This window comes from Gekko japonicus, unplaced genomic scaffold (genome assembly GCF_001447785.1).
Source record: "Gekko japonicus isolate JY-2015 unplaced genomic scaffold, Gekko_japonicus_V1.1 scaffold15, whole genome shotgun sequence".
Lineage (NCBI taxonomy): Eukaryota > Metazoa > Chordata > Lepidosauria > Squamata > Gekkonidae > Gekko > Gekko japonicus.
This window is the reverse complement of record NW_015165830.1, coordinates 338197-358253: the sequence shown is the minus strand read 5'-3', so window position 1 is coordinate 358253 and position 20057 is coordinate 338197. Positions and strand designations below refer to the sequence as shown.

Sequence of the window (20057 nt, the reverse complement as noted above, 5' to 3'; positions counted from 1 at the left end):
ATTTTGAAAAGCATCCTATTAAGCAGAGCTTCTGTCTGAAATTTTGAAGTTACTATTTGAAGAGTTTTGCGTAGCCTCACTCCCTGACATTTTGCGGTCTGTTCCACCTCTTTGGGCAGCCATTTTGAGGTTGCCCACCACCCTGTGTCAGTATTCCAAAGGTGCCTGCAGGTTCATGAAGTCTGGGGATCTCTGGACTAGATGGTCTTAAGATGCACCCAGCTTTCTGTGGTGCTATGGATAATGCACTCCAAGCTCTTAAAGTATATCAGAAGCAAAGGAAAGAAACTGCAAAACATGTAGTAAGTTATTCTGATTTAATACACATGAACACATGATTTCATGTATACATGAACATGTCAAATTATAATACACAGGGATGCAAAATAACAGTATTGCAATCAGTATAGAACAAACAAATGAAAGAAAAATCATATCAGTGGTAGATTCAGGTGGGTAGCCATGTTGAGCAAACTCCGGAGGACGGTGGAAGACAGAAGGAAATACCTTGAATAAAACTTAAAGGTGCTACTGGACTCGAACTCATATCAGTAGTAGTTTCTCATAATTACATTAGCTGTTAAATTCTCAGTATTTTGAAAATGTAACTTCTTGCATTGATCTATAAATAAAATTATAAATGAAGATATCAAACTCGAAAATAATACCACGATCTGGTGAAAAGGCAATCCGTGTTCTGAAGAAGTGAGCAGTGACTCACGAAAGCTCATACATTGCCACATTTTTTTTAGTCAGTAAGGTGCTACTGGGTTCTTATTCTTTTCTACCGGTAAAAAATACAGAAACTCTTATCTCAGACAAAATTATGGGGCTCGTCTCAATAAGGAAGAAGCCAGTGTGCTAGGGTTTGCCATAGACCAAGTGAGATCTACTCCTAAAGGAACCCTTGGCTTTAAAGATCGACAAATAGCTCCTGTTTCAATCCCTAAACAAGCCAGTGGAGTCCAGAGTATTTGCCGTCTAGCGATAGATTGGCGGAAAAGGTGGCAGTGTAGCGTCTCTCCGTACCTTCCACGAACCTATCACAGTTTAAAGCGCTGCAGCCTGAGGAGAACTTAGCCAATCGCAATGAAGCTTGCTTAACAGTATCCGAAGTTATACATTTTAGGACTCAAGAGCCAGTAGCAAGGATGGTGGCTTTAGAGGTGCTTCGTGAGATGGCGTGAAGGGTAGCCCGGGGGCGTCCTCGAGTTGGCGAGGAAAGGCCTCAAGATCTGTCCTCTTCCCTCTGAGAAGGAACGAGGAGGACTGTAGATTCAGTCTGGTAAGTGACGTACGTGGCTCGTTAGGGAAGACGGATAATAGGATGTATTATCCCATTGCATTGATTGCCCTGTTCTCGGAAACGGTGTTTTCTTTTTTGCCCCGATTAGCCACAGCTTTATACATTCCAGCGTGTTCCCTCCCCATGTGTAAGGGGTTTCTCGAGATGCGAAGATATAGAGGTATTGCAGAACTGAAAAGTTGTTCTCAGAGGCAGAAAGGATGAGTGTTGATTTCTTTTTTTTCCAGTCCCTTTCCCACGCGTTTTTCCTACCCAAGACAAAATACATGTAAGCTGGAAGTTAGATTTGTACTGCGGGAATGTCTCTACGTATGGAGTGTTTCAGTGACGCGGCGATCCGGGCAGGAGTGGTATGCAGTGAGAAGGTTATGCACTACGCAGTCTTTTGCTGGGGCAAACGCTTGCAAACCTTGAAATGATACAGCCCCTTCCTCCCTGGCTCATTAGGACTGGGTAGTTATTACTGGCGTGATGTTAACTTCTTCCACGCTGTTGTTCAGAACGCGACACGATGTCCTGTTGTAGTATCAATGCAGTAGACCATTCTGGCATTTCATCTTGCCATAGTGTGGTGTAGCTGGTTCTGCCTACACATTTCTTCTTTGGGGATACTCGGGATCAGGAGACTTTAGATACTAAACTCTGTATAATTATTTACAGTGCAATATTAACCAAGAGCAAAACAGGGGATTTGTGTTGGTAACCAATATTGTTCTATTTGTAATGTGGGGAGTGAGGTGCTTTTTTAATTGCATTATGATGCCTAAATAATGTTCTCCATCAGCATAGAGATACTTTATGGTTATGAATATGACATTTGTGCTAGGTTACTCTGCCAGTGGTTTTGAAAAGTATTCTTTTTAAGCTAACAAAAAGTTTTAAAGCAATTCCTATACATTTATTTACTTTAATCCACCTTTTCTGAAAAAAATTGTCATCTTTTCCTGCTAATATCAGAATGTTATGTATAAAATAAATTTCTTTTTTGTGATTGAAAATCCATAAATAAACCCTAAAAAAAAGTTTTAAAGCAATGAATGGCCTCAAATAAATATTTAATGTAATTAACAAAATGCAGAAAATAAAAATCACCAAAATATATTAACTAAATCTCTTGTCATGATAATAGCTGCTATATTTCAGTCCCCTCCCTATTCAGTTTAGATTGCCACTGTACCAATTTGTTTTCATAACATAAGAGCTGAGTGGGGCAAACTTCTGAACTTTTAACCAAATGTGTCAAAGACAGATTCACCCCATCAAAGATAGGCAGCACTATCTTTCCAGAACATTAGTCTTGCCAACCAGTATCACTTCTAGCCTGATACAGACTTTATGGCCAAAGCCAGCAATTAACATTTAAAACACAACAAAATTAATAGATAGTAAGAGCCCCTGTAAATAAATTTATTTATTTAAACATTTTTACCCTGCCCTCCCCGCAAGCGGGCTCAGGGCGGCTTACAGGGGGCGCAAGCCCATACATAAAATCCAATAAAACCATAAAATCCTAACCAAAACATTACATTACAATTAACAGTAAAGTGCTTCCATTTTCAAGATGGTCTTAAGTTGTTATAGTAGTATCTTCCAGCAACCCCAATTGGGGAATCATTATCCAATAGGTAGTCCGAGCCAGTCCGTTGGTCTCATTGTCGCATAATTCTTATTGCTGCTAAGTTTCTAGGGGCATTCCCGACCTCGATGGTATTGCCACCATTGGTGGTGGTGGTAACAGCGGCGGCCCGTACATGAAAGCCTGGTGGAAGAGCTCCGTCTTGCAGGCCCTGCGGAACTGCATAAGGTCCCGCAGGGCCCTGATCTCCTCCGGGAGCTCATTCCACCAGGTAGGGGCCGCCACTGAGAAAGATCGAGACCTTGTCGCAGCCAGCTTTACCTCTCGGGGACCCGGCACCACCAACCGGTTCTGGGTCCCCGACCGAAGTGCTCTTGGGGGTATATACGGGGAAAGGCGGTCCCTCAGGTAGGTCGGACCCAGGCCATATAGGGCTTTAAAGGTGAGTACCAGCACTTTGAAGCGGACTCGGTATGCTATTGGCAGCCAGTGCAGCGCCTTCAACCCAGGCTTGATGTGCTCCCACCTGGGGAGGCCCATCAGCAGCCTAGCTGCCGCATTCTGCACTAGCTGCAGCTTCCGGATCAGCGACAGAGTAGAGAGCGTTACAGTGGTCTAGCCTTGAGGTGACCGTCGCATGGATCACTGTAGCCAGGTCTTCGCGGTCGAGGAAGGGAGCCAACTGCCGAGCCTGCCTCAGATGGTAAAATGCAGACCTGGCAGTGGCTGCTACCTGGGCCTCCATCGTTAAGGAGGAATCCAGGAGCACTCCCAAACTCCTAACCTCCGACGCAGGCACCAAAGGCACCCCATCGAAGATCGGGAGAGGGAGCCCCAACGCCAAACCGTTCCGACTCAGGCCCAGGACCTCCGTCTTCGCTGGGTTTAGTTTCAGACGGCTCAGCCTGAGCCACTCAGCCACAGCCTGTAGTAAAAGAAGTTTAAAACAGCAAAAAAAAAAAAAGCATTTTAATATTCTTAAGAAACAGATAGTTAACAGTAAGGTGATTTACATTTAACTTGTGGCATTATTATGGATTTTATGGATATTATGGATCTAGCCACTAGATATGTTACCATTGCCTATCCGCAGGGAGATTTTTCATAATATGAACTCTTTGCCTACTAGTGAGAGGTAAGGACTTGGGAAGTGGAAGTGATTTACGGAGATTATTATAGGCCTTACAGTCAAAAATAATATGTTCTAAATTTTCAATGCCTTAATTACAGCAGGGACATATAAGTTCCTAAAATGGGATTTTCTTATACTTTCCCTCTGTAATCGCTAGAGGAAGAATGTCCCAACGCATACGAGTAAATGTTCTCCTATATTCGTAGTTTGACAGATGGTGAAGATAGTCCATAGAACTTACTCTGTTAATGGGGTCCAGAAGTATATTCCATTTCTCTGTTCTACCAGTATCGTTCTGCCTATCAATAGCCATAATCCTCTGTTTTATCAATTCTCTAGCTTTGTCATAGGCAAGGGAACATAGGTGTTGTCTTGTGAGGCGAAAATAAGGGAGTTTCTCCTCTACAGCGTTCAACCGGGGTGGTGGTGGTGGTATAAAGGTGTCGTAATACTAAACGCGTCAGCCCCTTGGACAGAAAAATTAATTTAAGCCAATAATGAATTGCCATGATCCATAACCTTGCCTCCACAGTAATCATTCTGGTTTCAATTTGAATAAGTGCATTTGGAATGCCATTAGGTACCTGTAGAACAGATCTCAAAAATTTTGATTGCACTGTGTCCAGTTTCTTGTAGTTAGATGTAATATTGATGGGGGCTCCAAAGGTAAGTTGACTGAGAGATTTGGCCTTAAATAGTCTAAGGGCAGCTACAAGACATTTGTCCCCTTTGTACCAGTAAAAGTTTTGAATTGCCCCCATGCTCCTTTTGGCATTTATGGCAGCAGAATTTATATTTACAGTTCTTGAACCGTTCGCCTGGAAGTTAACACCCAGATATTTTAAAAAGGTGACTTGTTCAATGGGAACAGAGTTTAAGTGCCAATGGAAAGTTTTGGGGGATCATTTAGTATAGGCTATTATTTTAGTTTTTGAATAGTTAACCTCCAAGTTGTTATTCTGGCAATAGTGGGCAAAAGAACTCATGGCAATCCTGAGACCTATGGATGTTCTTGCAAGTAGGATGGCATTGTCTGCGTATAAGAGCACCCCTATGTGTCTGTTGCCTAGCTTTGGGGCGAGCAAGCAAGAGTGTGGTGACCCTGGCCTTGCCTCCATGCCATCCCCGGTCATCTCTAGAGTGCGACCATGCAGAGGGAGTGGCTGCATGTACACCTGTGCCCTGTGATCAGCGATGCTGCTTTCAGACTGTTGCTGACCATGAGATGGGGTCGTGTGCATGGCTATTTCTTTTGTGCAGCCATTCTTTGAGGATGAGCAGGCAATCTTGTGGCGGCAAGACGTGGGGCAAACACACGTATTCGCTCTCCTTCCTGCATGGTGGGTCAATGCGCGAGGGGGATAGTAGTCTGTATTGGGCTTCTGTCTTTCAGCTTGGGCTCCCTCCTCTGCTGAACCACAGTAGCCAAGTACTGGCTTAGAGCAGTGATGGCTACTTCTGAGGACTTATCAGTATATTGCAGACTCCCGGCTCCAGAGTTTTGGACATCTTTAGTGGCTTTACACAGACATTGGCCCATTCCGCATATATACTTTACCTTGGACATACAGTCGTGTTACAACATTTCTAATTTTTCATTCCCCAAGTCGTTTTCTCCATGTCAAGTCAATGTTGTTGTTGGGTTTTTTGTGTTTTTTCTCCCAGGACACTTAGGGCGATTTTATTTTCAAGCCGATTGCATGTCGGTTTTATTCCATGTGCAAAATGCCTGAACTGTTGTTTTTTGCAGTGGTGAGCTACACCCCCTTTGAAACCCTCCTCTGTATCCATGTGCCCTTCTACCTTTTCCGTCCCCCTTCACTCCCCAGTACACAATTTTTTTTTGTTATAATGGAGATTAACAATAATGTGTTAATGTACAGCAAAGCGCTATTATTTTTAGATGATCATATTTGCAATAGTACATTAATGTGTTATTTTAAAGGCAACTGTTCACCCCTCAACAATTATTATTATTATTATTCTGAGTTTGGATTATTTTGATTAGTTTCCTGTAAACTCTGAACCCGACCCCCCCAGCTGTCCCTGCACTTGCATCGTACCAATGACATTAATGTTTGCTAATATTTGCTAAAATAATAATATTTGTACAGAGTTTTGTCATGATAACACACTGATCATAGCGAACACCCTTTTCCAACAACCTAAGAGGCGACTCTACACATGGACATCACCAGATGGGCAACACCGAAATCAGATTGACTATATAATTTGCAGTCAAAGATGGAGAAGCTCTATCCAGTCAGTAAAAACAAGACCTGGAGCTGACTGTGGCTCAGATCATGAGCTACGCATTGCAAAATTCAGACTTAAACTGAAGAAAATTGGGAAAACCACTAGGCCATTCAGGTTTGACCTAGACCGCATCCCTGATGAATATACAGTGGAGGTGAAGAATAGATTCAAGGGTCTAGATTTGATAGAGTGCCTGAAGAACTATGGACGGAGGTTCGTGACATTGTACACTCCTTGGCAAGTAGAAGGGGAAGTCGTGGAAGTAGTGACAGACTTCATGTTCCTGGGATCCCAGATCACCGCAGACTGTGACAGCAGCCATGAAATTAAATGACGCCTGCTCCTTGGGAGGAAAGCGATGGTGAACCTAAACAGCATGATAAAAAGTAGAGACATCACCCTGCCAACAAAAGTCTGCATGGTCAAAGCAATGATATTCCCAGTAGTCATTTATGGCTGCAAGAGTTGGACTATAAGGAAGGCCGAGCGCCGAAGAATAGATTCTTTTGAACTATGGTGCTGGAGAAGACTCTTGAGAGTCCCTTGGACTGCGAGAAGATCAAATCAGTCAATCCTAAAAGAAATCAACCCTGACTGTTCCCTGGAAGGCCAGATAATGAAACTGAAACGCAAATACTTTGGCCGCCAAATGAGAAGGGAGCACTCACTGGAGAAGACCCTGATGCTGGGAAAGATTGAAGGTCAAAGAAGATGGGGACGGCAAAGGATGAGATGGTTAAACAGTGTCATAGATGCAACGAACATGAAATTGAGCAAACTTCAGAGGACGGCGGAGGACAGGAGGGCCTGGCGTGATCTAGTCCATGGGGTCGCGAAGAGTCGGACTCGACTGTGAGACTGAACAACAATATTCCCTACCATGATATGTTCAAAAAGTTTCTACTTTACTGCTATTTTGCTATTTTCTTCAGCAGCACACACAATTTCATGCCCCCACCTTGCCTTTTCCCACCTCTGGTTTTAGTAATCCCATTCACCCCGGGCTACCTTTACTGTCTCCTTCGCCTAGGGTGATATGAAATTTTTAGTAGCTGGGAGCAATGCTCCCTCTAAGCTGTGGAGTCTTGTGAGCAAACATTCTACTTGGTGAGCTACCGGCATTAAAGTTGTGAGCGAGCGATTTGGCTACTGCATAACTTAGTTTGCTCTGGAGCCCTCCTTCCCGAGCGAAGACAAAAATGTGTGAGCCAGAGGCCAAAAAACTGTGAGCTAGCTCGCACTGACTCAGCTTAGAGGGAACACTGGCTGAGAGTGGGATTCTCCCCCCCCTGTTATTTTGCTGCTCATATGTTGTTTGTGTTCATTGCAATGGTCTTTCATTGACGTGTTACTCAAAATGGCGCAGCAGGATAATGCATGATCAGTAGCCATGTGGTCTTTTTTTAAGGGGTGGGCTTTAAATTGTTGCGAGAACACCCTGGGGAAAAACATGTGGCAGGTTTAACAAGTGACGCTTTGGATGATTAATCTCAATTTAGCCCTATTGCACTGTATCGCTAGTGCACCTATGCAAATTTTAAAAGGAGATGGCGATCTGATGGCAGTGATAAGGTCATTGCTGATGTCTGCCACTCTTGAATTTTAAAACTGGATTGTGAACCAATGTGAACAGAAAAACAATGAATTTAAAGCAGGAAATAGTATGGAAAAAAGGACGAGATGCAGAGTGCTCGATTCCAAAACTTGAAGATCGACCACACAGAAGATTGGGAGTAAGGAGGCTATTGAAGAGGCTATTGAAAAGTATGAGCAACAATGCAGGATCTTCCAACACCCTCAGTCATGGCCTTCTGGATACAGTAAAACAATAACAATATTCAGAGCCTTTCTTTTGAGAAGATGGAGTAACTGACAGTTGCAAAAGTGGTTGAGACCAATAAAAAGATGTTTATTGAATCTGTGGACAAAGATTGTTTACCAGAGCATCTAAAGCCATCTTTCTTTTATAACCAGATCTAAATCAGACTTAAAAGAGTCAAGGTCAATTGTCACCTTTTTATGGCCATGATCTTCCCATTGGGGGTAGAATTCTTTTGTTTTTGTGTACACTTGGAATGTTGCAAAAATTGTATCCATAGTGGTAAAGTTTTGAAAATAATGTCCCTGAGATCAGCTTAAAAAGAAAGGAATTGTCATTGCTTGTTTGAAAGGCATTATTAACTTCAAGAAGTTCGTTATCCACTAGCAGAAATATTGGCTTAGATGAGGCATGGTCATGGAGTGGCTGTCATGGGGGGCTGACCCTTTTAAAATGCTCTAAATAGTAAATGTAGTATGGTTAGAACAGTATCAGACCAGGAACTCATTTTGAATCCCCTCTGCCATAAAAACTTGCTGGAGGAAACCACAGAGTTGTTTGTTAGGACAGAGGAGAAGAGAATGATCCCGAAACCCAGTTTTTGGCTCCCATTGTTGAGAATAAAGTAAAGGTAAAGGTTCCCTTGCTTGAAAGCCAGTCAAATCCGACTCTAGGGTTGCGGTGCTCATCTCCGTTTCAAAGCCGAAGAGCCAGCGCTGTCCGAAGACGTTTCCGTGGTCATGTGGCCGGCATGACTAAACACCAAGGCGCATGGAACGCTGTTTATCAGGGTATAAATAAATAATGCTCAAAACTAAATACATTCGTTTATTCTTGGATCTTTTTCATGCATGCTTCTTGACTAGTTGCTGTGGGCTCTAAGGGCTTTAGATACTGTGACTATCTGGAAATTTTTCAGTGCAGTTATACAATTGAGCTTCCTTTTTGTTTTAGGATTATCAAAGATTTTTCAAATTGAAGTATGGTTGTGGATTCCCAAACATTAGTATATTATTTTTCTTTTCCAGCATTGGTTATCAGTCATGTGAGAATAGGGGATCCCATTCATCAAAATTCTGCCTTCAGTTAGTTTCTGATCTCCCTCCATCATGAGTGTGTAAAAGTTGCTGTTCAAATGCCAACTGCTACCCTCCATCTAGGGAATGTTTGAGGTCTGCAGTAGTGGTATTGACGCAATTTGGAAAACATAGCTAAACATCCTTGAATGTACAGTGATGGGCAAGTGTCTTCAGTAGCTGCTGAATCTGCTTGAATGGAAACATTCAGATGAATATGCTTGATTCCAGTTCCATAGACTAACTAATTCAGTGTTGATAATTTTGCCATTTCCTACACCTTGTTAATCCAAGATTTTACATTCAAAATTTGTACACTCTTCCTACTCCATGCAATTAATATTCTTGCAATGATAAAGATATCCTTTAATTTGGTTAAAATTTAGTAAGGCAGCTTGAGGAGATAGCCTTGGGCTGCCTCTCTTTTAGTGCAATTAGGCAAATACACTTAATCATGTATCTCTTCTAGACATTTTAGGAGTGTGACAGGTGAGCATATCTCTCCCATACATTTCAGCCCAGACTGGATTATTACAATTTAACCCTAAAATGGAAGTGAAAAACGTAACTATATGAGAACTAAGCAAAGAATCAGAGTGTAGGAAGGCATTTAAAGGTTCATTACATGGTGTCAGTTTCTTATTAACTGGCTGCTGCTGGGTAACTCAAGGATGTTGTAGAAATGGATTATTGCCAGGATCTGGGTAGTCTTATATTGGGGTTCAGTGGGATAGCTTCATTTGTGATTTCAACATTAGAGGTAAATTTTCTGGTGCTATGGTGCAAATGTTAGTGGACGCAAGGTATGTTTTGCTTTCAATATCATGTTTCAGTTTACTGCTAGAGATAGAATGTCCTACTGCTGTGCAGGCCATGTTCCTGTCCTGCATAGCTGTCTTGCCTCTTAACCTTCTGTACCAGATAGGGATCAAGTGGAACAGCACTGAGCCACTCGTGCTAACAATCAGATTGTGCTAGATCTCCATCATGTGCACTGGCTTGCTTACAGGCACCTATGCATAAGTTCCATGCTAGGACCCTTCAGCTCTATTGAGGCATAGTTCAACTGGAAGTAGAATTAGAATTGTGGTTTCACATATATGAATATAGCAACGTATATTGCATTTATGCTGGTCCCCCTTGGCATAGGCAAAAATGTGTCATCCTGTTCCTGATCTAGGAAGAAGCTGGGGTTCTTGGAGGTAAGATCTGGGACAAAGGAGTATGTGGGAGTGAGGATGGGGGCAGAGGAAGAATGAACCTAACTCTGGCTATTCCTTGACTAATCATTACAGATAGATCCTGTCAGTAAGAATACACAGATGGCTATCAAGTCAGTCTAGCATGGGATGGATCCAGTTGCAGATGCCAGTTAGTTGTATAAAGCCCTGTTAGGTCCTGTGTTGAATTCCCCCCCCTCCTCTCTCAGTTTATTTAGCTTATTTTTGTTATAGCTGTTATATTACACTGTGATGAGATAATTTAAATTTTGTAAAAAATTCCTGTTAATAAAGTGTTTTTGTGTGTGTTTTTTTAAAGTCAGTCCAGCATCTCCTTCTCAGCATGTTTTTTACTGGTAGTCCTGAAGTATGAAGAGCTGATGTATCTGGCTGGCATTTTTTGCAAGTTTTCTGCCAAGGATCCACCCTCTCTGAGGGGGTCAAAGGAGAACTGCCTGGCCACTGTGCCTAGTAGGGGATGAGCTGATCTGTTTGTACTGCTGACTGCCAGTTTGCCAGAAAGTTGCCTTCAGTCCCTGTTCCTGAGTCACCAGTGGCTTTGTTGAGGCTGGAAGCCCACAAAGCCAAGCCCAAGAAATTAGTGATACAGGAAAGGAGGGGGCAGTGGCAAGGGTATTGCACTTGTTCAGGCAACTCCAGGACTGAACTAGAAGGTCGCCACTGTTTTCAGCTGTGCTGTTTTCAGCTTATTATTTGTGCACTTTCTCTTTCTTGCAAATTGGGGGGGGGGGGCAAACAGACACCAACAACCCAAACAACCAGAAAGGCGAATCCCACTGTTAAAATTAATGGGACAATGGACCACATGGCAGGGTTAATTTCTTTTTAACCCCCCCCCAGTTGTTTTGTAACACATCAACTAAAATTAGATTTTTTTATTACAACATTTGACAGGGAGTTGAGGGGAAAGCTCTGCTGTAAACAGGGAAGGGACTGCACTGCAGGGTTCTGTAATGGCAGTGCAGCCAAGAAATGGCAGGACATTAACCAGCATCACCAACACTGCCATTCCATTTAAAATCAGAAAAAGAACCCACAAACCAGGTGTCTAAGAAAGGCAGGATAGCACCGGAATGGAATTGTTTGTTCAACATTTGGCATTATAAAAGTGAACAAATGATTACAGCTCCAGAACAAATACCTTGGGGGGTGGAGCACCCAAATACTCCTTTTGTCAAAATTGTGAGCTTCTAATACAGCTAGGTTCAAAGAAGGGTACTAGTATACTATAATATTTTCTGCCTTCTCCCTTAATATACTTAATCTTTCCATTTTCTGAAGGTCCTCTCCAGCTTTCACACCTCAGCTCTCTTTTTGTCTGCTGTGCTCCAATAACACCCTCTGATCTTATTTTTAATAGAAAAAGTCTTTATTACAATAATCATGAAGTTACATTAATTACAAAGATCACAAGTCGAACAGATTTAATTAAATACAATGCTTGCTAAAAAAGACATAATACATAATGAAGACATTCTGTAGAGTTCATAGCATAAACCCATTATCCATCTACCCCTACTGACACTTATATCAACTATAGTCAGATCATTAAACGTTATCTTAGAATAGTTTTTTTAACCTGCTCTTTTGGCCTGAGTCTATTCCAGTACCTTATAAATGCTCCACTGTTTGACAAACAATTCCTGAGAGCCTTTTTTCCCTTTGCAGATTCTCTTATATACTGTTATTTTGTTCATTAAGGTTACATATCGTATCTTATGTGCTCACGCATCTAGACTTGACAGGTATGATTGCTTCCAGCACTGTGCAAGCAGCTGCCATTCTGCAATTAATACATTTTTGGCTAAGTGTTTCTCCCCTTCATGAAGGTTATTTGGTAGAATATTTAGTAGAACCACCTTAGGGTCAAACAGTAATTTACAATTTAGGATACTATTAATTTCTTTAAGTATTTTGTTCCAAAAATTTTGTGGCAGTAGGCACTGCTACCATATATGAAGAAAAGTCCCAGTCTCCTTGTTACATTGCCAGCACAATTTAGACTTTTCTGATAACCTAGCGATCCTAAGGTACCACCTATACATCATTTTAATAACATTTTCTCTTATACTTGTATTTGCTGATACTTTAGTTATGCCCCTATATAGCTCCTGCCCATGATTCCCAGAGATAACGTTCTGTAGGTCTTTTCCCCACCTTTTTTATAAGTTGTATTTTTAATTTCTGAATTTGCCTAAATCCCATAAATATCTGCTACCAATCATCTGTGCAGTTCTCTTTGATCTAAAATTCGTTCAGATCTGTTTAGAGGTCAGCAAATGTCAGTTTCTTTAGATCTAGACTAAATGAAACTTCTAATTTGGAGATACTGAAAAAAAGATAATGGAACTTCTCCAGACTCACATTAAAGTTCTTCATAGGATTTAATACCATGGTTCTTAAGAAACTCAGAGATTCTAGTCAATTTCAAACTCTTCCATACTCTGAAATCTTGTGTTTGAAGGGCTTTTACAAATTCACTATGTTGGACTATTGGCATGTAAGGGGAGTTAATCAGTCTTAAATATTTCCTGCACTGATCCCATGCTTTTGCTAATGCCATGTGGATATACATAGTGTCTTGCTTTGCCCTTTGCTTCTTATATTTCCAGATCCAATTGTCCAATGAACATGCAAGACCATACTGCTCTAATCCCCAAATCCTCTGTGTCTCATCCAATCTAAACCAGTTAACTAAGCCTAGAGGCCAAATAGTACCTTTCAACACTTGGTACAGAAAGGGCATTGTTCTCTCAAGTATGTTGTAAAACACTTTTTTTTTTGTTTCTAGGTTTTTTGTACTCCCAAATAAAATACTTATTATTTGCTGGATTTTGTTTGCCTTAATAACTAATAAAGGCAGTGCCATAATTACAAATTTTCTGCCCTGGCTCCAGCCTGGTGGAACTCTGCCGAATAACATCCGTGCCCTGAGGGACTTGATGCAGTTCTGCATGGCCTGTAAGGCAGAAATGTTCCGCCAGCCATTTGGTTGGGAACAGCGATGGTTTCATCTTTCTGACACTCCCATCCCCTGCTCCCTCTGTGTGGCAGTGATACTACTGAATTCTTAATACCATCTCTTAGGCAGTTAGTGTGTTGTTTTAAACTGTTTTTAAACTATATTTGTCATGCATTTACTATGTTGTAGACCACCCTGAGCCCTGCCCTGACAGGGGGAGGGCAGTCGAAAATCTAATGAGATAAAATAAATGAATAAATAAAAACCTAGGTAGAATTTTCATTTTAATGATAGCAATATGTCCTGACCAAGACAATTTGTATTTGGTCCAATTTTTTAAAAAATTCCCTTTTTTAACTATTGGACATAAATTTTGTTCCATCATACCGTCCAATTTACTAGAGATTAAAATGCCTAAATATCTTATTTTCTCACTCTTCTAAGGTGAATTAATTACTTCAGTTATCCTACTCTTATCTACTTTTGTTAGTTCCACTCCCATCAGCGCTGACTTAAGAATTATTAATTTTATACCCGGAGATTGCCCCAAATTGCATTATTATTTGATTTAAACTCTGCACTAAACTCTTAGGAACCTGTAAAGTAAAAACGATATCATCACCATACAATAACAATTTAATGGCATGTTCTTGAAACTTGCCTTTAATTCCTTGATGCTGTTGCACCACTATTGCCAAAATTTCAATCGCTATATTAAACAACAGCAGTGAGAGCAGGCAACCCTGTCTCCATCTGCAAAATATATCACCCAGACCAGAGGCTATTAAAGCTGAGTCCAAGAAATACCAGTCAATTCTATCAAATGCCTTCTCTGCATCAATGAAGAAGAACATTGCAGAAATGTGTCTTACTTCAACAAAATTAATTAAATTGACTAGCTTTCTGATATTCCAGGTCATTAAGTAGTTTTTCAAAAAACCTGTTTGGTTCAATCCAGTGTAATTATCCAACACTCCATTTAATCTATTAGCCAGAATAGTTGAGAGGATGTTATATTTAGTGTTGAGTAACCAGATGGATTTATAGGATGTGACACCATAATGTTCTTTCTCTTCCTGTAAGATAAGCGCAATATTTACATCCACTCATTCTTTAGAAACTTCCCCTTCTCTCTGCCTATAAGTGAATAATTTCTCTATGTATATTACCAACTCTTTTAGCGAAGTTTTAATAAAATTCATTAGTAAGCCCATCTGGACCTTGAGATTTACCTAATTTTAATTTCTTAATTGCATCCATAATCTCTGAGCTATATATTGAACATTGTAACTGTTCCTTATGCTCCATTGCTAGGCTAGGGACCAAGAAACCATCTATAACTTTCTTGATGTCTTCTTTACTTGGGCTATCTACTTTATATAGGCTGACATAAATTTTTTGAAATTCATTAAATTCTCAGTGATGTTTTAACTCTGTTTATATCCTTTGTTTTTATCCTCCAACAGTCTCTCCAGGATCTTGCCTGGCTTATTAGTATGTTCAAATACAGTTTGTTTTGCCTATAGCACTGATTTGGTAATTTTTAAAGCATCAAAGAGCTTCAACATATCTTGTGCTGTCTTGCAAGGGTCTTGTCGCTTTATGCCTGCTTTTTTTCCCACTGAGGTCATCAACCAGTTATTTTCTAACTGCCTCTCTTCTCTTTTTGCTTTAGGCTGCCTGGGAAATCAGCATGTCCCTTATGAAGGCTTTAAATGCATCCCATATAGTTATATAGGCCACTTCTGAACTTAAACTGACTCCACAGAAGGACTTAATTTCTGGTCTGATTCTATCCTGAACTTTAGTATTTTGTAACAGTAAAAATTATCTAACCTCCAGTTCATTTCTCCCTCCTTCATGCTCAATACTAAACTCCACCACTACAGGGGAATGGTCAATCAGCAACATTGCTTCTGTTGAAATTTCATAACCTCTTGTCGTATTTAAATCTAAAAAAAGTAATCAATTCATGAAGGAGAATTGCACCTATAGGAAAAATATGTGGTCTGTTTTCAATGGATATTTGTACCTGAAAGCATCTGTTAGAAGAACAAGTCTTTCAACCAGTTTTTAAAATAGTAAGGTGTTTTATTACGCAATTGGCGAAGGGAGGAAGAATCCCTGGAGGTCTCCATTACTGCAGTCATATCCCCAACAACCAACAGTTCACTTTCTTCCCAGTTTGTCATAGTGGATATAACTTGCTCAAAAAGGGCTTCTGCTTTTGATTAGGCGCATAGTATCTTGCTTTGCTCTGGCTGCCAGAGACCCATGGCATGGTATGGCACAAGGAGGTCCTCCAGCCCTTCTCTTGCGCTGTTTTCCTGACCTGAAATTGCTATTATTTGTCTCATTGGGAACTGCACATAGACTAAATGCTTACATGTGCACTCTCTCTCCAGGGGGCCAAAAACACCACCCAGGGCTGTTTGGGGTCAGGAAAATTGGGGGGGGGGAGATGGAGCCCCTCTTCTTCTGGCATCACAGCCCCTATCCTAATCAAGCCCCTGTGGCACTTTAGAATTGAGTTTTCATGGGGAACTCCCAGCTACTGTTCTGCTGCCAGTCCCCATTGGGATAACTTGTTAAATGTAATGTGTAGTTTGGACTAGAGAGAGGCTTTTTTTGTTGGCATGGAAGTCCTTTCCTACATCCATTTGCCTGGTGCACAGCATTCCTGGGCTGCTGACACCAGTATGGTACTGGCATAGCTAGTTGTTGACATCCTGTGCTTCCTTAGCAGAGAAAATAGGGCTGATCCGTAAGGAGCTGGATGCATAGCAGTAGCACTGGAAGCCTGTAATGACTTTGTCAACAGCTTTCAGTCATATAGTGCCATGCTGCCAAGGCCCCATGTCTGCCATAACTGGAATCAATGCATGCTAATGTTGGCATGGCTCTCTGACATCACCAGACTTTGACTTACAGTGGCTGGCAAAATGGCCTGAGTCAGGTTCTGATGTCTAGCAAATCTGCAGTTCAGCCCCTGGTAATGATTAGATTTTGACTTGAAGGGTTTTTTTTCCTCCCCAAAAGCTTATTATTAGGAGATTGGTAGGAGAAGTAAGTTGCAGTCTAGGCTCTGTTAAACCCAGTCATGTTATGATATAGTTCACTAATGCTCTGGTTCCCTTCTTTAGATCCTCTGGCTTGTTCAGGGATGGGTCAAACATGCTCTTGGCCCTGAAGTGCAGCCATGTTGTCAAAGAGGATTTGATGTGTTGTTTCAGAAGATGGAAGAGGCATTACTACAGGCTCCATAAGAGATTATCTGGGCAGGGACCTGGTTAGAGATAAAAATAACAAGACAAATGGCCATCAGTGACAGCTAGCTCTATCACATGCTTCCTGGCTGGCATTTCAGCCTGCCATCTTTTCAGTACCTGATGAAATCTGGCTTCTAGCTTAAGAGCTACGCTTGGCAATTCTCCTAGATGTGTCAAGGATATGCGTCAAGGGCCACGGTATTAACTGTGCTCTGTCCTGTAGGGAATTAATTCTGCCAGTGGCACAGGCTTTAGGAATGAGTTGGATGAATTGCAAAAATCTCCCTTATAAATAAAAGCCGAATGGTAGTGGCACTTCTCTAGAACATTCCACACGCTCCAAAATCTGTTCGCTCTCTGATCTGTCATTCAGAGGGTCTCCCTATCCACTGGCTGCTTTGCCTGAGTCCTGCCTCCAACATTCTAAACATTTTGCAGTTCTTCTCCCCCCCATAGCCAGTCAGAACACAGAGGTTATTTGCATATGCAGCCTCATTGGCCTCTGCCTCGGAACACAGAGGTGGTTTGCATATGCGACTTGATTGTCTTTTGCCTCTAACATTTTAACCAGTTTTGCTCTTCTGAGGTAAAATGTGTCCAATCTCCAGGTGAGGGCTGGAGAGCACTCAGAATTACAACTGCTTTCCAGACGGCAGAGATCAGTTCCCCTGGAGAAAATGGTGGGCTCTGTATCTTTATATGCTGCTGAGGTGGCCCCTGTAGGACAGCCAATGTGACGTAGCAGTCAGGGCTTCAGAGCACGGGAGAGGCTGCAGGTGTGTGTGGGGGGTGGAAAGCTGAAGAGTGAGGAGGAAATAAAGGTAGGTTGATAATTGGCTGGGAAGGAGATAGGGTTGCCAACTCCAGGTGGGAAATTCCTAGAGATGTGAGGGATGGAGCCTGGAGAGGGTGATTTATTTCCACAATGAGCCTTTCCCCTAGTATTAAATAAAACTGGTGTCATTGTTTATTTTCTCATCTGCCTAGTTCTGTTTCTTTTAATTTTTTAATTTTTAAAATTTATTTAGACATTTTTACCCCGCCCTCCCCGCAAGCGGGCTCAGGGCAGCTTACAAGGGGCATGCGCCCATACATAAAAACACATAAAACAGTAAAATCATGGATAATAAGAACAATAGCAATAATAAAGTGCACTTTTTTTTGTAAACAAGATGGTCTTGAGTGGTTTTGATGGCATCTTCAAATCCTCCCCATTGGGGTGACACTGTCCGGCAGATGGTTCAAGCCAATCCCACATTGTCCATGCCACACAATTTGTGGCGGAACTTCCAAGGGTGATTCCTATTTCCCGATGGTATTGCCACCGTTGGTGGTGGTGGCAGCGGCGGCCCTTATGCAAAAGCCTGGCGGAAGAGCTCCGTCTTGCAGGCCCTGCGGAACTGCATAAGGTCCTGCAGGGCCCTGATCTCCTCCGGGAGCTCGTTTCACCAGGTAGGGGCCGCCACTGAGAAGGATCTAGCCCTGGTCACAGCAAGCTTTACTTCCCGGGGGTCTGGGATCACCAGGCGATGTTGGGTCCCCGATTTCCATTGTGATTTTCCTAAAGGGTGTGCAGGCAAATAATGATGGTAATTTCCATGGGCTGAAGGGATTTCTGTCCATGGATGCAACTTTGTCATCTCCCCCCTCCCACTGTAGCCCAAAATTTATTTATTTAGAGTAAATATATGTCTCTGCTCCTGGGGGAAAGGGGTACAGAATTGGGGGGAGAAGTTGAAGATCTGAAGCAGGAGTGGGAAATCTGTGAAAACTCCCCCCTTCCATTGGTGGAAATCCTTTCGTGTATCCAAGTCACTGACTCCTGTCCCTTTTTGTTTTTCACAGATGGTATCACTAAACTGTAATAACTGTGCTTCATCTGTTACCTCAAAGAGGACCTGCACTGGAGTGGCACTTGTAGTCTTCTGGTTATGCTCTATGCATTGAGCAGCCATGGACCCAAAGAACAAGCATTGGGTAGGTTTCCTGCTCATGTCTTTTGTAGCCCTTGGAGTGCACCAATGACTTTTGATTGACATCAGTTTGATGGTGGACATCAGTTTGAGAAACACCAAAGAGGTTTGGGGTCTTCTTTCATTGGATCAGTTTTCACTGGCAAGCTCTTTATTATCAGTAAGTTCTTCTTGAAGCAGAATCATGTCTGGAACCCCCCCCCCCCCTTTTGTTCTAAGCAAGTTAAAATTTTTGTGCATCTCTTAGTTGAGTGGCATAACAACAAAAAATGAAATTATTTAAAGTCAGCCAGTGTACTGTTTTTTCATGTTAACTTTAAATTTCTATCACTTTTTTACTTTCTTCCCTTTACAACTGACTCTGTATATGCATTCAGTGGTAAAAAGCTGTATTCTATGAAATGTGGAAGATCCCAACCAGCCTATAAGCTGCCCTCAATGTACCTCTTCCAAAGTGTAGGTGAATTCTTATTAAGAGATTTGCACAGATGAGAGGTTGCTGGAAATCTAGCACTCCAGGTCATGGCTTAATTTGCCTCTCTGGCTGAGCTAACCCTAAGCAGAATGTTATCTGCAGAGTAAGGTTGGAAAGGCTTGCACTAATACATGCATCTGTGATAAGTTGTATCTGCCATTCTAGGATTGGATTTGTGTTTTATGGGAGAAATCCTAAAAACTAAAGATTCAGGTTGACATTTTCTGGTTAACCATCCTTATTAGCAAGGGGTTAGGAGAGCAAGCCAGGTGTAGCTTTCCATGGGAGTATTTCAATCACTTCAGAAAATGTTTGTCACGGAGGCTGGAGCTGGAGCGCGTGCTTTGCGGGTTCTGAGGATCCAAAGACAAGAAACTGAGTTGCGAGTTCCTGCCCAGTCGAGAAAGTCGCACCAAGAGACGTAGTCAGGCAGTCCAGAGGTTACTCACGAGCAAGAGTCATACAGCCAAGAGAGAAGAGCCGAAAGACAAGGTCGAGAGGTGGTCCAGAATCCCACGAGCGTGAGGTAGGGTTCGATGCAGTGGTCGCAGAGTCAGCAAAAGAATGACCTGTTGCTTCCATGCTCAACTTGTCACCCGCTCCCTCATTTATGCCGGGTGCACAGCTGTGCTGCGTTGGGCTAATGCTCGGGCCATTGCCATGGCTTGTTAGCACGAGGTGTCTCCAGGCAGCCAGGTGCACGCTCCGTCTCCTCTTCAGGAGCTCTTGCCATGCTTTTCTTTGCTTGCGCTCCAGTGACAACAGTGACCTGAGCTGTTGGGTTGCTGTCCTCTGATGACAGCCCCTCAGATGCTTGTGTGACTGTAGTGTCCGAAGCCCTGCTGTCAGTAGCTGGCTGTGCACACTCATCTGTAATGAGTTTCAGCTGCTCAGCCTCCTTGGAACCAGCCTGTTGTTCTTATGTATCTTCTTAAAATGCTGAAGTAATAATCCTAAATAAAGTCGTGTTAT

At 42.1% G+C, this 20057-nt stretch overlaps 1 protein-coding gene across 1 annotated transcript in view; it reads left to right on the top strand.

Annotated features, from left to right (window-relative positions):
• The first annotated feature begins 1164 nt into the window (after positions 1 to 1164).
• TMEM94 (transmembrane protein 94) overlaps positions 1165 to 20057 on the top strand; it is a 107142-nt gene continuing 88249 nt past the window's right edge. Inside the window, exons 1-2 of the mRNA XM_015410736.1 lie at positions 1165 to 1285; positions 18483 to 18614. Of these exons, the coding sequence (XP_015266222.1) occupies positions 18591 to 18614 (24 nt within the window). The 5' untranslated portion in view covers positions 1165 to 1285; positions 18483 to 18590. The remainder of the gene's footprint in view (positions 1286 to 18482; positions 18615 to 20057) is intronic.